This window comes from Mytilus edulis, chromosome 14 (assembly GCF_963676685.1).
Source record: "Mytilus edulis chromosome 14, xbMytEdul2.2, whole genome shotgun sequence".
Classification (NCBI taxonomy): Eukaryota; Metazoa; Mollusca; class Bivalvia; order Mytilida; family Mytilidae; genus Mytilus; species Mytilus edulis.
Window position 1 is genome coordinate 18,732,061 of NC_092357.1, and position 20,348 is coordinate 18,752,408.

A 20,348-nucleotide genomic window follows, 5' to 3' on the forward strand; every position below is an offset into this window, starting at 1 on the left:
TCTTTCTACACAGAAATGTTCTACAGTTCATGATATAATGGTACTCATCACCAATGTCGTTTGAGTCAAAGTGATAGAAAGTGTTTCTTTGAGTGTTTCTGAGTTGGACGATGTTGCGTTGTATGCATCGAAACGAATCATTCTTATAATGATAATGCATTTAAGTGAATTCTGCAGATTTAGACTATCATGGATGCTTGTCATGATTTTGAAATAACATTGTATAGCTGCCCTCAATACTAAAATTCATTACTTTAAAATAAAAGAACAAAATATCAAGATCTAAAACCATTCATTATTATGTCTCTGACGTACAGATAATTTCAAATGTGGTACTTAATCCTCGTTGAAACTTCTATACATAGTCATTAATCCCTTCTGAAAATATCAGAACAATAAACCGAACGCACAGAGTTAAATTTGATATTTTTATTATTTTATTTTTTTACGACAACGTCACGTGATTTTGTCTTGAGAAAATCATTTACGTCTATCTTATTCTTACAACAAGATTCATGCGATCACAAACTGATTCAAATAACATTGAATATATCTCATTAGCCATGGGTTTTACTCATTGTTGAATGCCGTACGGTGATCTATAGCTATTAACTTCTTTTCACTTGTCTCTGGTGGAGAGTTGTCTCCTTGACAATCATACCACACCGTCTTATTTTAATAATCATTGTTTTGAATTCTCTTTCCAATGGGCCATTCCAGTTAATTTCTGACAGGTGGGGATGGATGGGGAGATTTTTTTTATACCTATCAGAAAAAAACATCATGAAAAACTACCTACATGTATCAGATCTATAAATTAAAACCTATCAGATGTAGAGTTTTTGTTCATATTGGGTGGATGGGCTTTCATGGGAAAAATTGACCTATCAGAATTTTTTACTGTAAGGATTGTACCCATCAGAATTTTAAATACAATACCAGATAGTGCATGATACGAAACTGTCTACATTCCAAAGCACCCCTAAGATCTGAAATAGGTATTTTTTGTAACCCCTAAGATGTTATTATTTTTAATTATTTACTCCTGCAAGACCCTCAGAATTTGCGTATAAGTGTAAGTGTCAGATGAAAAAACACCAAATTTCACCCCTAAGATCTATAAACTTTACACCCCTCAGAAAGGACCATCCATCCCCCTTTAGCAGATAGCTAGACACTGGAATGGCCCAATGAAGGAGGAAGGTGTTGGTTCAATATCTGCCGACGTACATGAATAGTTATCAATATGCTGATGTAGAGGTTCTTGCAATTGTAAAATTGACGAGAAGGAACTTAACTACAGATGATTTTAGATCTTGGAATTACTCGTGCAGAGAAAATAAATATCAAATTGAATGCTCTTTTGTTAAATTTTCGTTGAAACTTACTAAAGTGGCAAACAAAAGGGGGAATGTGAGATATAAGGGGGACAAAATGAAATCAGGAGAAAAGATGGAAAAACAATGGGAAGTGGGAAAATATTACAAAAATAAGCGGTACTCCCTCCTAAATGTACCTACATGTATGTGTTGTGCATCTTTTGAAACAAGTCTGAAATAGTAAACACATTTTGTAATAGAAAGCTGGACTTTTGTAAACATTGTACTTAACATTAAAACCTTATAAAGCGAAGATCATGATGAATATCAACTAAATACTTCGTAAGAGTTATATGAATTAAGATAAATAAATCGGTGTTCAAATCCTCTAATTCTAATTGATTTTGTGCTCAGCTTTAACTGTATACATTGTGCTTTCATTTAACATCTTGTTTTACTGTAGTTTGTCAATATTATATCACAATGTCAAACATTGCATTGTAGTTACATAATAATATGTAAACAAGAAAAACAAACGAAAAAACAAACTGCACAGTCAGCACAAACTTTCACATGTACAAGATAGCTGAACTCCTCGAGTTTTTTACTACGAGATGTAGGAAATATGTCTTTGAGACAGCAATCGAACGCAATTCAAAACTACAAAGCCAATCTAGAGAGCAGTTGTTCGTTTACAGTGATATCTTGCTTGTCAAAATTGTCAATATTCGATCCATTATTTCTTAATTTTAACTAAGGTAGCTACTAGTAGTTTTCCCGCCAAAAGCATGTGTTTATCTCCAGGTACTCCGACTTTTTGTGACAATAAAACTGACCGCCATGTTATAATCAAAAGCGGTGATAATAGAATTAAACAACACTAATGATAAATTAATCAACGAATGGATAAATGATGCATTCGTACTGATCGACTTGTATGACCATTTGATTATTCAAGTAACTTGGCATTAAGTATAAAAAAAGAAACGTAACACAGAATCTACTGATCAAATATTTAAGTGGTTGGTGTATTGGATTTGTATTTTGCCCATTATTTATTTATGTTTTCCTTCATTTTACCATTTTACCAATATTTGGTTAATTTCTAAATATGTGTTCTTTTGTAAATGCAAGGTGTAATTATCAAAGTCTTTGAAAGACGCATAACTTTAACTTTTACTTAGGTGTAGTCCATTCAGCGACAGTGCGATTTTTATCATTCAATTTGGTCTCATACTAGTATGAAAAAAGAAAAGAAATTAACATAAAGAAAATGTTTGCTACAGAATGAGTTCTAAGAGTGTTACACTACAGTAAAGTTGACACACATATAGAGATTATATTATAAAAATGCAACCAATTCTTGCTCTAATGTCAAGCGATCTTCTTGAGGACTTCCAGCACAACCTCGGCAAATCTTTAAAAAAGATTGCCAGACGTCAGAGCAATACCAGAATTCATTTGAAGCTGTATTTTTTTTCCAATGTATAATAATATTAAATAAGATGTTTTAGGAACTATTCTTAAAATCACTAGACCTAAAGGCCGTCCTAGAAATTTAGCAAAGTGAATATCAGATCACGATATCAAACTTTATTTGAACATTTTGCTTGGTTATATTCCAATAACTATTGCTGTAAATTTTAAGAAAGGCTTAGAGTACCCCCTTGCATGCTAAAAGTTCGTCCTTGATTTGATTACTATCTTCGCAGTATCGTGATTAATATGCACGTATTCCGTACATTTACATAACATATAAAAAGTAATAAACACTTGATGGGAATGTACTATTCATTATATGATTATATAATCAGTTATACATATTTCTGCATCTATTATAATTGATGTAACAAGGTTAACTGTCTGATGGAATTGATAAGGTCAAACTTTATTAGACTGACACACTGTGTACGTACTATACAGGACTATAAAGAACACACAACTAAAGCAAGGCTTCGGTGCACCTCTTTAGTGTACTTTCAAGTATTTACTATAATGAACCATAAACTTAAGCATGCAATACTTTGTTCGGTACATCTTTCGTGTGAACTTAACAGCAAAGACGTACAGGACTCGCTTTATAGAGCATGCATGTATTAAGACAGCAAAAACTAAAGCACTCACTTAACATCGAGTTCGTGTCTCTATGCAGCATATGAGCATTCGTGTCTTTAAATAGAGAAGATGTAGTACTCAGTCAACAAAACTTTCATATATTTACATTGTGAAAACCAACAACAATATCTGAACACAGAGTTCATATATTTAGCCTGGAAAGACCAACAACACTCACTGAACACAGCTTCATATATTTACAATGGAAAGACCAACAACACTCACTGAAAACAGCGTTCATATATTTACAATGGAAAGACCAACAACACTCACTGAACACAGCGTTCATATATTTACAATGGAAAGACCAACAACACTCACTGAACACAGCGTTCATATATTTACAATGGGAAGACCAACAACACTCACACAACATAGCGATTTTATTTAACAATGGAAAGACCAACAATACTCACACAACAAAGCGATCATAACAAAAACTTTTCGCACTAACTCAACATTTAGTGTTCATAGCTTCAGATAACAAAATTGAACAGCACTCAACAGAGCTTTCATATCTCTGAACAGCAAAGAACTTTCTTCGAACATTAAATAATTTAATTTTGGATGCAACGCGTCTTCTGATTGGCTGACGTTATTTTGTTATGAGCCCATGGACACAAAATAATTTAGTCATGTGACCGTGACAACATCAACGTTTTTTCATGGTTTTCTACGGTTTAAAATTGAATTTAGAATTAAATTATAAGAAATGACTGTAATATTTTTTCTGTCTAGTCGAAATTACATAAAAAATGTGGTGCACACTGTTAAATAACCCGCTACGCGCGTTATTCAGTGTGCACCAAATTTTTAATGTTATTTCTTCATAGACAGAAAAAAAATATTACAGTCATTCCTTAAATAATAAAACACTCTGAGACACTCCTGTGTGATAAGATTTTACAAAAGTAAAATAAAACTAAACCCCAGACAACTTCAATTACAAACAAAAAAGAAAACGATCTCCTCTCAATGTAATAATTTTATGACGGTTAGTTTATATTTGAAATGTGACGCTAACGCGATGGTTGTATATATTTGAAATGTGAAGCTGGCTTCAAAACTACTGTCGTTGGGTGTCAGGTTCGAATATAGACAAATCATGTTTTCAGTGTAGGTTGTGGTTTGTTCTGACTTAAGTGTGATAAATAATATTTCTGGGAAATTAATATATGGAGAAAAAATTATATTAGACATATCTTTTCATGTTTTGTGGTTTCTCTTTATTATTTTTTTTTTAATTAACAAAATGATCAAATATTGTTCAAAACGGAATTCTGTCAATTTTGAAAGAATGGATGAAAAGAAGGTAGGGTATTTCTTTTTAAATTTTAGTTGCCATATACAGTGAAACCTGTTTTAAGAATCCAGTTAAGGGATGTAAAAAATGTGGTCTCATAAGACAGGTGTTTTTTTGTTTTTTTTTAATCAGGTTAAGTTTATATGAAACGCACCACAGAGGGATGCTTAACACATGTGATCTCTGTCAGCAGGTTTCACTGTATGTTTAAAGCTTAAATAATCATATTGAAGTTATGTCAAACAATAATTGAAACATTTTTGATAATGAATACATGCACCAAATCAGGAATATGACAGTTGTTTTCAGTTCGTTTGATGTATTTATGTTTTTGATTTTGCCGTTTTATAAAGGTATTCCGTTTTGAATTTTTTTTGGAGTTTTTTGGTTATTCTATTTATCCCAAGAATGCAACATTATGGGATGTTTCTTTTACTACCGAATTCTCTCTGAGAAGTCTATATTGAATAGACTTTTAACCAAAACTGCTAATTGGCTATCATAGAAACAATGTGACGACGTGATGAATTTATATATGTTCTGAACAAAGGTAGCTTTGTTAGACTGTGTCTCTTTGGTAAATGGAAATATAGCACGCCATGTGGAGTTTATACAATTTTTCAATTTAATCGCTGATGTTTTGAACTGTTTAGTAAATCAAATCCACTGATATAGAGTATATGGTCTTTTTATGCAGTACACGCAAAAAGAAAAGAAATGTTCTCGGTTTTTACTCTTTCCTTTCCGTCATCCTTTGGATTTTACTTTGATCTTGATAGCTTTTACTGAGACAGCATTTTTTTAATTTTTTTAATTTTTTAATTTTTTTTTAAGAATACTGCAACAGTTTTTCTTCCATGCATCATTTAACAGTTCTGGGATTTTATAAAACATGTAAATAATTTATTCTTGTTCTGCATCGCATGACACAAATTATTTTTGCCAATCAAACATTATACAACAAATATATTTTATGAAAATTGATGACGGTATTCGATTTCCCATTTAAAAACGACCTGCATTGTGAAGCGGACGCTATTCAAATTACAATTTTGATACGAGAAACTAATTAAAATTTGTCAATATATCTACCTTTTTGTTTACCGAACTAATGAATATACAAATACTATGGCACATATTGTAGAGTTGGTTTAATTTAAGTTTCGCTGGATGATTTTTACTGAGTTATGAATTATTTATTCCGACTTGAATGAGCATTGTGTTTGGAGGCTAGGTTTTTAAAGTAAGTTTAGAGACTATGAACATGTAGAATGTTTGCAGTCACAGCTAATACCAACAATGAGGAATCAGACGGGGAAAGCTATCACGTTCCGAAAAGAGGGAAAAGATTCTATGACAATAGAAAAAGGGTTTTGTCTGATACATTACTGGCAAAGTTGGAAAATGAGGTTTGTGGACTTGTTTATAGTTTAATACTTTTGACTAGATAATTCAACAAAAGGTGTTCTATCAAAGAGTATCTTGCTCGGTTCTCCGAAGTATCCGTGATTTGTGGAACATATATTTTTTAGAAATACAAAAAGTGGTAAAAATCGAAAGACCACAATATTTTTTTCAATTTTACAACCGTTTCCAGGAAAATGACAGTTGTTATTTATTCGTTTGATGTTTTTGAGCTTTTGATTTTGCCATTTGATCAGGGAATTTTCGTTTAAAATTTCCCTTAGAGTTTAGTATTTCTGTGATTTTACTTTTTCAAAAGGAGATAGTTTATTGTTTGGATAATAGATTTGAAAATATTGGTGACTGGAGGACTTACTGTGGCTTTTTATCCCTGTTTAAATAATGTATTGTTAATTATGCATATTTTATTTCTTTGCTTCATCACGATCTAAAAAAACGCTATTTGTAAGTTATTCTGTTTTACTACACCAATGGTGGATCCAGAACTTTTCATAAGCGGGGCCCGCTCCAGTCATGCTTCAGTGATTTCCTATATAATCAGCCAAATTTTTCCCACGATAGGATGGGGGCTCGGGCCCCCAGGGCCTCCCCCTGGATAAGCCTATGTACACGTAAAGCATTACCTTAGGCGTTTCTTTTTAAATGATCCGTAGTCAGTCATCGATCATTCGCTGATCAGTCAAGTTCACGTCAAACTCACGTAACCAATCTGCATCCAATGTTCTGTAGATAATAAAAGAAAATATATGAAATAACGCATATCGGTTGAGAACCTCTGAAAACAGATTTTTCAGAGGTTCTCAACCAATATTCGTTATTTCATATATTTTCTTTTCTATCATTCTATTGTGAATTTTCCTTTTCAATGTTGCGATGTTCTGTTTACTCGTTTTAGAAGAGTTTGGATTTCTCAATTGCATCAATTTGTGCAATTATGCAATAGCATCTTGCATCTCATCAATTGAATATCTCAGCTCTAAAGCGTTTTGCATTCTATTTCTGAAAAAAATAGGGATGTACTGCTTCATACTGGTTTTATATTTTGCAGTTACCATTTGTTTTTCAATGGACGGAAAGTAAATCTTGCTATCGAAAATGAAATAAAACCCTATTCATACATTGTAAAGTTAAACTTGAGGAAACGTTACACCCATTGATTGTTTCATTATTGATGTCCGTATCCAAAGCCCGGCTAAAACTAAATTAGCTTTTAAAAGTAATAAGATATAGTCATATATCAAAACCGCTGTATTTAGAATTACACACTTAACCTCTGAAAACCAGAAGTTAATGAGTTAATGGTTTGGCCTTCTGATTGAATTTGATTTAGGATAAATAATTTAAATAAAGTACCAAGAACACAGCAAGCAGGTAATGCAATGATGTGTCTGGGGGCGTGGCAGATTAACTTATCGGTGTTACTTCTAAAAAACAATCGTCGAAAATAATCTCATTATAGATACCAGGATTAACACTCTGTAAGCTAAACGCGTGTTTTGTCTTAAAATACTCGTCAGTGACCTTCGAATAATTTAAAGAAAAAAAGCCAAATAAAGTAGTACGAAGTTGGAGAGCAATGGTGACTATTAATTCCTAAAATGAACCTTCAGAATAAAGATCAACGTAATTAAAGTATTTTTTCCGTCTTGTCGTTAATTAGCAGGCTGTTAAATTAAACAATGTTTATGTCGACGATCCGCTGTTTCAGAAACTAAAGGACAATGGTTAATTTTATTGTTCGTACACCAAAATGTAGCAAACGTCACATCACTGTTTAGCGTTTTGGTGTACGCTTTTGAAAACATTACCCATAATGTATAAAGTTTTGTAATGGCGAATTCATCACAATTCAATATTGATGGAGTATCATTCAAACGATTTACAGATACAAATAAATCTAAATTTAACTTCGACAACAGAAGGGCTAATGATGATCGGTTATCCATTATGAAATTTGAGCCTGATGTCGCTTAGGCCACTGATGTCACTGACCGATTATTTTGGGGTTCCTGATATCTTACATTTCTGAGTAGTATTGTGTAGATTTTTTTTTTGTGTTTTCGTCGTTTTTGTTTACCTACATGTATATATACCTTTTTGAGGGGAGTATATAATATTGTTGAAAGGTTGCATGCATATGCACGTGTTTCGCTGCTTTTGTGTTCTAATTATGTATTGTCATCCATGACATCGAAATTTACTTTAAACACAACTAGTTTGGTATTTTACATCCGTTCTTAGTCTTTGCAATCATAAATGTAATACTTGTCACTGGACATTAATTTAAACAATTGCGAGTCAATCAAACCTTAGTTCCAATTGTCTTTGCATTTCAAAACTCGCAAGTATATCACACTGTTTGAGCTTGCATGTTCTCTATCTAATGATAGGTTTTCATCGATTTCTTATTAATGTTACATTTGTAGCCTGAACAAAATAAAAATCAAAGGGACTCTTTGTATGGACAAATCTATCCCAACGTTATGAGCGTGCAAAAATTACATGTTCATCATTATATTTTATGACGTCGACAATAGATTTATGTTATTAATCTATATATGCTTATCTGTATTGTTAATTCTAGCAATACAATTGCTACGTCTGCCTACAACTAAAATTTCTATATACAATCTAGTGTTTGTTGTAAAAATCGAAACTATTTGTCAGCTATAGATACATTTGTACTACGCTTCCATTGATCGTTGTGGAAAATGAAAAATATCAATATTATGGTTATAGTATTCGCTTTAAATTTTGTTTATACATTTTCCATTTCAACAATAATGTTATGAATTATCGATAACCACACGCATAGCTCTCTGTAGGATTTCCTATGAATGTCTAGCTAATTTGTCATACTTGTATATGATATATCATAATAGTGTATGGTATTAGCCCCAGTACGTTGGTCCAATTGAAATGTCGAACCGGGTTTGAAAAGAGAGGGGGCCCCGAAAAATAACATTTAGAGTTATAATGGTAAAGAGTCCATACACCCATCTTATACTAATCTCCATAAATGCATAAATGAAGGGTGTGCTTAGTCCCCTGCTCTGCGAACTTTGTTTTTAATGTGTGACATTCCATTCTTTTCATAATAATTCATACTACATGCTACTCTTTAGTAGACATTCCATCGACAAACAACACATCCCCCTTTATTTGTGTTTTGGCAGAGCTAGAAATGTGCACATTAAGTGCATATACATATTTATTTCATGTCTGCACCTGTTTGTGAAACCTGTTACTAACTGTTTTCGTAATTCGGTTATTGACAGACACAATGATAATAGATAAAAGTTTCAAGAGAATTAAGCTATCTCGCCTTTATCTTCTTGATCCGTTTTCATAATTAATACTGTTAATGTAGCTCGTATTCCCTGTTCTTAGGTAGATGTGAAAAGCTGTATTGTATGTTGTCAAAATCCAGATAAGAGTTCCTCCAAAAATAAAACCTAATTCAACATCAAAATTACTTACAATATCAGATGCATTTAATGACAAATAGTACTCTTGTGGCATTATTGAGCCTTAAAAAGGTTTAGACAACATTTTCTTTTCCTCTTTATTCTGTGTTGTTCTAATTCCTGCAGATCCATTGCCTTGGAGAAAGTTTTTAACAAATATCTTTTTGACTATACACGTTGATTTCAAATATGACAAGGCTCTATGCTGTATACTTTTTTATTTTTGTGCAAATATTTCATGGAACATGGAAATGTTGTAGTGCGAATGGGGCATGGTCATCTGAAGCACACCTCCGGATCCGTGAATTTCTCGCTGTGTGGAAGACCCATTGGTGGTCTTGGGCTGTGTTATTCTCTTTGAGCGGGTTGTTGTTGTGTCTTTGACACATTTCCCATTTCCATGTCAAGTTTATTGTTATTTTCTGCATTTTTACAGGTCTACGAATGGAGAAAACATTATCTGGATTTATAAGTACTAGAACACACCCGCGAAATCGCAGGCATTCAGAGCGTAGTTTATAGTATGTAAAGTGTTGTTGGAAGAATTATGTAAAATATTGAATGACTGGAGAATTTCAGCAAAAGTATCATAAGTCAAAGGTTATTGGGGACAGGAAAATGTGTTTTTTTTTCTTATCCCTCCTCCTTTATTTCCAAAATTCCCAATTTTGGTTTTCTATCAATTTCAATATGAACATAATACATTTAGTGGGGATTTTCAGCAAAAGTATCGTAAGTCATAGGTTATTGGGGACAGGAAAATGTTTTTTTGTATCCCTCCTCCTTTATTTCCAAAATTCCCAATTTTTGGTTTTCTATCAATTTCAATATGAACATAATACATTGAGTATGTTATGAACATTTAAGTAAGGAGCCTGTAATTCAGTGCATGGTTGTCGTTTGTTTATGTGTTACATATTAGTATTTCGTTCATTTTTTGTACATCAATAAGGCCGCTAGTTTTCTGGTTTGGATTGTGTTACCTTGTCAGTTCAGGGCCTTTTAAAGCTGATTATGCGGTATGGGCTTTGCTCATTGTTGAAGGTCGTACGGTGAACTATAGTTGTTAATTTCTGTATCATTTTGGTCTCTTGTGGAGAGTTGTCTCAACATGACTATCATACCACATCTTCTTTTTTTTGTAATCAATGAATTTTGTAAAAGATTTAATAACTGGAGAATTTCAGAAAAGGTATCAAAAGTTCACATGAATAATTTTAGCGCTTATATAAATCTGTATATTATGAACATTCATTACTATATAAATATAGTGTATTTACTTTCAATTTTAAGTTTACTAATCGATCCATGGTGGTCTTTGATATAGTATACAGACCCTCTCTATTTAATAAACTATGTGACCGCCGTGGATAGTAAACTTGAAAATGATAGCAGATAGAATTCTTAAAATACAGTATACAGAAACACGCAAACCGGAAGTATAATCAGACTTAAAATTTCGTCCAATGACGGGACAATATCCGGATGCCTTTTTTCTCGTTTTTCTCCCAAAATAACTCAATCTGAATAATCATATGAATGGATGACAAATGCGACTATGCACTGTACCTATAGGACACAGAGGCGTGTTCATAAATTTATTGTGGAAAGAAGAGAAGCGACACCAAAAATGAGGTCTTCTCGTTTAATAGTATAGATATTTTTATTTCTTTTTCAGGAACTTGTTGGACACACTCAAGATCAGAGGAACTGGAGAGGCATTGCTATAGCCTTGTTGGTTATTCTGATTGTATGTGCTCTTATAGTGACAGCCATCATTCTAGTAACGCCAGGTACGTTGTGGTACAATCTTACTGTCTTAACACGATAATGTTACTTGTAAACTTTTTCTTTCCGGTTTGTGCGATTAGGGCGTGTAAATTGTTCAGTACTCCGATGAATTGGGTAAGCCTTTGAAAGGGGTATATTGCGGATTGTCATGGTGGTAGTGTAACATGTGCACAAATGAAAAGGAGGCTTATCGGAGTACGGTATAAAGCGAAAATGTTTTATCTGCAAGACTTAATTAAAAGCCTAAAACCAAGAATTTGATTACAACAAACATTTAAATATTATGATTCATGATAAATTTTCTCTGATCATTCTATTTTTAAAATATTCATGATTTTTTAAGACTTACATTTATTCTGTAAACCTTCTTTTCCTGTTTTGTTAATTCCTTTTGTTTTATCATTTTGATTTTGTCATTGATTATTTGTTTTAAAGAGGAATTAAGGATCATATTTTCATATTATACCTTTTAACATATTATCATTTTACATTATGTCGTGTTTTCTCCTATTTATTTATATTTCCAGATACTGAAAGTAATCATTTATGAACAAATCCTTTGGTATTAGATGCTATCATATAGCGAGTACTATACACAGCTTGAAGCTTGTTTATATGTCTAATATTAACAAATAAACACGACTTATAAATAAACACAGGTCATGTTGATTGTACCTTTTCCACTCGTCCACGTTGGGAATTGGAATAGATACATGTAGGGCAAACTTATAACGTGTCACCTCTGCGTTCTTGGCCTTTTGGTCATAAACCTTTATTCATTACTCTGAGTACAACATTTCTACTCGAAATTCCATATTTTGATTGATTGATTTCTGCGTCTTAGTACAATACTCGTACTCCAAATTTATCTGACTACAAGGTATTGACAAAGTCATAACACTTTCGAGTACAATTAGTACTCGGACTCATAATTCGAACAATCAAAATCCTAGCTTTGGTGTTTTGTGCACAAAATGTGTATTCCGGGTTCTAAGTAAAGTTTAACGACTGAAAGGACAGATACAGTGGACAGGCACATGATTTTTAAGCATTCAACATTTAATCAAATGCACTTTAATAAACATAAGTTGTCTGCCCATCGCAGACGGTGGCATTTGCATAATCCACATGACCTGTGGAGTAATTCTGTGGTATTTTGGTTCGATCTACTGAGGTTTTTTGGCCAAATAAAATATTTCGTTATATCAGGAGAGTAAAGAAATATTTTATCAAGAATTTTTTCAGAGAACTGTTATAAAACGGTTAAATTGTTAAGAATATTTCATACAAACAATACAATTTACTCACCAAATTTTATTTTTTAGACTTAATATATTCCCCTCAATAGCCAAACAAATACTTTATTCATATAGATTCATTCCCCTCAATAGTCTACCAAACCACCACAAGCAATGTGTACACAGATTTCACTATTAGAACATACGTGTATAACTAACCGTTAAGGCGGCACTTTATTTGAATAATTTAGATTAACTAGAGAAATTAATGTGTGTTTAAACATAAATTTAAAGTTATAAAATCGAAAGTCATCACTGAGCAATGCAATAGCCTTATATATGATGACTTTTGCTACAGCCTTTGATGTTATGCGCTGGTGAATTCTTAGAGCCTTTTTTATGCTTAACTAATGCGAACATATACCTGTTAACCTCATGGAAAAGTTTGAGAAATATATTTTCGATAAAAAAAAAAATCCTCTCTTTTTGTGTAAATTTTCAAGTGCAAAGATATTTCATGCATAATTTATTAATTATTTTATGTTTTTTGTTTTTAATGGGCAAATAAATGTTTTTAGCATAGAAATAATTAACAATTTATTCTTTTTGCATAAAATCAATTAAGGTCTGACAGCAAGTTTTTCTAAAGTTAATGATGTGTTGTGTCTTTATATTTCCTAATGGATACAGGTAGCTTTTGCTATTTGAGCATAAGCTTCTTTTTATTGTGATTAGATAAAGTTGTTGTTTGCTATACATATAAAGCTAAGCATAAAAGGCTCTTGTTATTGAAAAAAAACTTGCAATGATAGCTTAAACATATATATATTGGAAGATTTTGTTCGATGAAATTGTTTTTATTTCCATCATAGCAAATGATGGCTATTGTTGAAACAAATGCTATTTAATGAGTATCCTTCGTATTAGGAATGATAAAGGACGAGAACGAGGTTCTATGACGTCCTTTCTGCATTTATTAAATACAAGTCGTTCCATTTTTTGCAAATAGGCCAATATCCCTTTCCAGATAGAATCGTCTAGACACACTCAAACCCAACCGTAGGTGTGTGGTTTTCAAAAATCTTCAATAAAAAAGGGGGTATTAGAATTGTCCCTTTTTAAAATGTTTAAGATATAATATCTTTTTGATTTACCTCTTTGCCATCTTCAATAATACATTATTATTTTTTTCAATCAGAATCCCTTGAGGAAAAAAATTTCCTTGAGGAAAAATGTTTTTCCTTTAGAGAAGTTTGTTTTCCCTTGAGGAAAACTACTTTTCCTCTTAGTAAATTGTTGAAAGGGGCATAACGTTTTCAACAGTGGTGCTAGAGCCAAAATTGTTTTAGGAAAAATACCAGAGAACAAATATATACCAAACAAGTCATCAACTTCATTTTGACTCAACTCCAAAAATTAAGGTGACAACTTTTGCACTTAGCGGAATTGCAAACTTGTCCCTCATATTAAGAATATTTTAAAAAGGGAGAATGTCTCTGCCTTTGTTATTTAAAGCCAAACAAATACAGTTTAGGTTTGGTGTGTTTAGAATATCCCAACTATAAAATATTCAATTATGATTTAGAGGATATATTTTTGATTTGCCGCCTGGAGATCTTGAATGATGCATGTTTTTTTTTCACACAGAATTCAATTTTGAAGAGGACAGCTACACTGTTAACTACGCTAAATGAACCATTTTTAATATATTATAAGACAAAGAAGCATTGAGTTGTCAACGTACGTCATAATTCCATGATCAAAGTAACATACATGTATATTCGGAATCTAATGATTCCAATATGTTCTTCTCGAGTGAATTAAGTATCTCGACAATTCACTTCTCTATGGTTTCATGAATCATCCAGACAGTATCGACTGAATACTACTTACCCTTCACTTGCATTTCTTTAATTGATGAATTAAATTAGATAATAAACTGGCTATGCTGAAACCGGCTTTATCAGGATTTTTCAAGTAACTAGGCCACTACGATTCTTTTAAACATGAAGTGAATTCATGATTTCTTTTATAAAGGCTTCTTTCTACATGTACGTCTGTCTCCGAATAAAATGAGTTGTTTATCATGCCACATCTTCTTACATCTATTAAAGATCATTCACAAATAGCCAGATGTCTGTACAATATGTCAAACTGAAAATAACCTAAGTATAAAAAAAGACAGAAGGAAATTACACTCAAAGAACTGTCATCTATTTACCACAAAATTGTCCAAAACGACAAAAATATAGTATGATATAACAAACCACAACTTCTTACGAAGTAATAACTATTTAATTGATTTTAAACCAATATTAATCATTCATTTTTAACTTTAAAAAGTATAATATAGTTAAATAATGCGCCATAAGTAAATTTATAATTTGCGCTATAAAGATGATACTATCTTTTATCTATGCACATTGCACAATACACTGCGATGTGAATGTTGAATTATATCAACGATATGCTTGAGATTACAACATGCACTTTATGAAAAACGTTCAAGGTTAAGGTAAATCAAGAGAATTTTTTTCTTCTTACAAACGTCAATTTAGCAGAGGCGAATAACAATGATGCAATAGTGAAGAGACGCAAGACATTTTTTTTTTTAGAAAATGGGAGTTAAGACATGAACTGCATTAACTATAAATTACACCTGATACTATTTTACTGTGTGTAACACAAGAAAGTATTCACAAGGAGCCCTGTGTTTACAGTATTCCATCGTCCAGAGATACTCTTAAAAAACATTTACACAAAAAAGAAAAATAAAAGAAAAACATTTACATACTTACATTGTACTCTGTTACCTTCCAATTTTGGATCTCTATCAGCCTATAGATGAATACAAAAAGAATAAGTTAAAGAAAAGTAGCTTTATAATATAATTTAAGTTGAAAGTTCAAACATGTTTGAACCGTCACGCAAGTCTCGAAGTAGAGTACGTAAGAGCCTCTGGTACAGGATTTTGCAGGTCTATTCTCCTAAAAAGGACAGGGATGTAAAAAACATATACGGCCCCCGCAACAATGAGTAAGACCTATACCGTATTGGTACTGTGGACCCTGCAATATAAAAAGTGTGAATTCAAACGAGAAAGCCAACTATCTGTTAAAGCTGATGAAAAACGATTGAAAATTGACCGCCAGAACGATAAAAACCAAACTGTATCAAATTAAAGTAGTCTAATCATATTACATATTGATTATAATGAATTTTTTTTTACGATAGAACCTAATCCATCTATTATAGCAAGGTTTTTTTTAATTATAGAAATGTACTTTACAATTTTGATTTATTGATGTATATTGTTCAACCATCACATGTGGCATATATGCATAGATTCCTCATATTCCTAATACCGGTTTGTACTTTTAACCGTCCGTAATGCATACTTTGACAGACAATCGGCTGATTTGTAATTAAATAATTTGATTAAAAATGCCCTATGTAATATTGATTTCTGAAAAAGGTTGATACGCTGTATATTAATTATTAAACAACATAATTATGATATTGCATAGCTTGCCAAGTATCAGTATAGACTATATACTACATATTTCCATCCATTAGATGATATTGCATAGCTTGCCAATTGTCAGTAATAACTAGCTCATATTTTCATCGTTTAGGTGTTAGCAGCATAGATTAGTAGTTATAGGTGTATGTCAGATAGATATAAGCCACCTGCTTTCTCGCACAAAAATATAATTATAGATGCACGCTTAGTTAATACTACGGAACTTCTTATCTATATTATATACATACATAATATCAACAAACTTTAAATTCCGTCGAGATTCTATGACAGCGTGAAGGAACTTTTTTATTGGCTCATTTATATATAAAGGTTCGAGTTGAATCGTATAGTTTTATCGTTTGAATTGTTTACAATTGTCATTTTGGGACCTTTTATAGCTTGCTTTTTCGTTTAGGTTTTGTTCATTGTTTAAGGCCGTACGGTGACCACTAGTGGCTTACCTCTACATCAGTTGGTCTCTGGAGTAAAGTTGTACAAATGGCAATCATACCACATTTTATTCTATTATATTTATTTATCTGTCAACAATATGTGGACAACTGCATGAATCATAGGCATCAGAAAGCACTCTGAAATAAATCACATTCTGTACAAACTAACGTTAAATGCAAACTAAAATATTTTTAAGAACGAGGCTCAATGATTCTTGTTGAAAATGAGGCTCAAATTATTTCGATCCCCTGTTGAAACATTTACTCACAATTGTGAAATTTGACTTCTTCCTTAACTCTGCAAACCAGTTCGAATGATAAATATAGAACCCGTACAAACACATGTCTCAGACTGCATGTGTAAACAAGGAACAAACCAAGTTACAAAAAACGTTCTGAAAAAAGTTAGCGATAAAATTCAAAGCAGTTTTTGTGTTAAAATATTCAAAGATGTCCATTTCTAAAGGCATATATATGTAACATGTATATTATACCCTTTTTGTTGTAAATTTTGTTCATAATTGGTTAATTTGCACATATCTGAAACGCTTAATTTGGTATATCATCAACAACGCATTTTTAGATATGAATACATGTACTTGTATACTGTATTGATTACACGTGTATCTGCTTACACTAAATAACGAAATACAAAAGTTTTTATGTAGGCTTATGTTGGATGTATATTTAATTGCATTAATTTAAATTGAATCTTAGAAATAAATAATGCCTTTTATGAATAAGTTTGAATGTTCCTTTTATTTGAAACTTCTTTTAACTTGCTTAGATTATATTTCTTTTAATTGCATCAGTAGTCAGGTTTTAAGTTCAGAACCGTTTCATTTCTATTTTAATTTTATTTCAAATATAAACAATTCAAGTATAATATGAACACATTGAGAATAGAACAAATATTTTTTTTTCATTGTTGTTTTTATAGATATTTTATGTTTTCTTCAATACTTGACTTTTTATATAGGTTCGAAGGAGGAGGACAACAGAGAAAAACTATCGTTAGAAAATTACCTTAACCAGTCGTTTCATCCAAAAGAGCTGTATGTCACGTGGGTAGACGGTAAGACAATTTAGAATATAAGCTTCTTCATAAAAAAGATAAACAGATGGTCATATTTTTTTTTTTAAAGTAACAGGGATACAGAATATTTTTCGCCAAAGTTCTATTGGATCAGAAAACATTCCGATCTCATGAGTTTACTCATGCTTGTGATTTTTAGCTCATATAGCATTACATTTAGTTTTCTGTGTACCATTATAGGATCTGGATGAAGTTACCAGACTTAAAGACAAAGGAGGAAAACAGTACAATAGAGTTAAATGGACCAAAATAAAATAAAAAGGGTGGAAATGATGGGATGCTAAAATATGACGAATAAAGACTAAGGGTTGAAAATAAAGAAGATAGGGAACTGGCTTAAATAAATAAATAATCTGTAATTAATACCAGCTTCCCCTAAAATATTGGCGGCGCAATTGCCTCTGATATTCTTTTTCGCGATTCTAATTGATATTTTATCTGTTTACCTCATCAAAACTTTCAATCATATATCAGCAATGCAACGGTTTTCTATTCTGTAGGAGACGAGGCTTTTGTGTACAGAAACGATGATGGCGCAGTCGTAGAATACAACTGTACTTCTAATGAAACAGTAACCTTAATCTTAAGTACAGTCTTTGTAAGTATAACAACATTATGTACTGTTTAAATCATTACATACACCACGTTTATATATACCATTAAAATTTCAAAAATGAATATTGATTGTTTTCCTGGCTACTTATTCTTCGATCTAATTTCAATAAAATGCAATGCAATGTTGTGCCTTTTTAATAATATATTGTAATGTAATGTAATGAAACGCAACGAAATATTACTGTAATATAATGTCATGCAATGTAATGTAATGCAATGTAATGTTATGTAATGTTATGTACATGTACATGTAATACAATTTAATGTAATGTAATACATTGTAATGCAATGCAATACATATTTTTAACACCTTCATGTAATTATCTTTGCAGAAAACATTAGACACTGGAGTTTATAAATTGTCACCTGACCGAAAATACGCCATTTTGACAACCGGTGCACCAGAACATGTAAGTGTGACATCACATGATTGAAATAAAAAATCATGTGTCTGTTTTTCTGTCTTGTTTTGTCCTTATGATTCACAACTTTAATATTTGGCGACAGAAATTGCCAGGTCAGAAAGTGCGCATGGATACATTAATTGTAGTTTAATCAAATTGTTTCAACGTTGTGTGTAAACTCTTTTTGAGTAAAGTTTTTGCGCCGTATTTCCAGTTTTGTTTAAAATACTTTGCACATCTATAATACTAAAATTACGAGGTCCAATTTGTCAGCCGTCATAACGTAAAAACGACGAATCAAAGAATTCAACTTTATATATAACTAATATAGTACAAAGGTGTAGATTAAAAATTACACCAATCCAGGCCCTTTTATTTTCCACGTAATTAATATTGCCAATAATTAAGAAGTTCCGGGTCGAGTCCGATACCGATCCAATAGTATATTCACCTGTTACCTATTACCTTATCTGTACGTTCCGCATCTGACAGGCGCACCACGAAACGGTGTATTTAGTATTAATATGCTATATACACGGGTCATAACGACAGGGTTGACACTACTAAATTTAATCATTTAATCAGTAAGACTTTCTAAGATAACAATACGAATACTAAAAATCTGGACTAAAAATAAGGCGTATAGGTACAGTTTTCAATTTGTTAGCGGGCATGACGTAAACAGCAAATCAAAGAATTCAACTTTATTTATAACTAATATAGGACAATGCTGTTGATTAAAAAATACTCCATTCCAGGACCTTTTGTTTTCCAAATAATTAATATTACCAATAATTGATAAGTTCCAGCTCGACGGGTTCAAACAGAAAGATTTGAAAGCAGAGAAAACTGTGTATCTTATAATCGGCATGACTTTATCAGTTGACAATACTAATACTAAAATAAGGCTTGCGCATAGTTATATACTTTAATTCAGTCACGGACCCGCGATGTCACGGGTGTGTTCTAGTTGGAATGACAATGCATCCATGCAGAAATGTAACTTTTTTTTTAAATCGATGATGAAGGTTTAAAAGAATAGAATCAATATACATAAATGTAATGTAGTTTATTTCATTCAATTTATATGCTTTCACTGTAAAAAAAACCAACCAACCCATCCGTGTTAAGTTCATATTTTGTAAATGTGTTTCAATATCATCGTTTATACTTATTTTTATTTCCTAGATCTACAGACATTCCACACTTTCAAAGTACAGTCTTTACAACGTGTCTACAGGGTGAGTTAACATGGTTAATGTATGATTTACGAATTATAATATTGATAAACTCTGACATTGACCCAACAATTCGACGTTTCAGAATCTAATGCACTCTCTGAAGCGTTGTAATTGGTAACAAATGTCCTAAACAATTGAAATTCAACCATTGACATGAGGTTATTTTCATTTTGTGGTACGAACGATCAAGAACAATGTATGCTTTCCGTTTAATAATATTTGTTCTGATTGCAAATATTAGTAAAGAAAAAAAGCACACAATTTTCAAAGCTTTTGTAGCATGAAAAATCAAAAATCGGTTATCAAATTACGGGATCAAGCAATTGTATGAGAAAGAAAGTTTTTTTTTTAAATTAAAG

At 31.9% G+C, this 20,348-nt stretch overlaps 1 protein-coding gene across 25 annotated transcripts in view; it reads left to right on the forward strand.

Moving 5' to 3' along the window:
• Positions 1–20,348, forward strand: part of LOC139503116 (prolyl endopeptidase FAP-like) — a 123,551-nt gene that overhangs the window by 81,690 nt on the left and 21,513 nt on the right. For 12 of the 25 annotated variants that reach the window (XM_071292833.1, XM_071292836.1, XM_071292829.1 and 9 more), the window contains exons 2-6: positions 11,308–11,422; positions 17,613–17,708; positions 18,230–18,327; positions 18,677–18,754; positions 19,937–19,989. In XM_071292833.1, coding sequence (XP_071148934.1) covers positions 11,308–11,422; positions 17,613–17,708; positions 18,230–18,327; positions 18,677–18,754; positions 19,937–19,989 — 440 coding nt within the window. Of the gene's footprint in view, positions 1–5,940; positions 6,147–11,307; positions 11,423–11,947; positions 11,957–17,612; positions 17,709–18,229; positions 18,328–18,676; positions 18,755–19,936; positions 19,990–20,348 lie in introns of those variants that run through there. The other 13 variants (XM_071292831.1, XM_071292828.1, XM_071292834.1 and 10 more) reach the window with 3 other exon arrangements.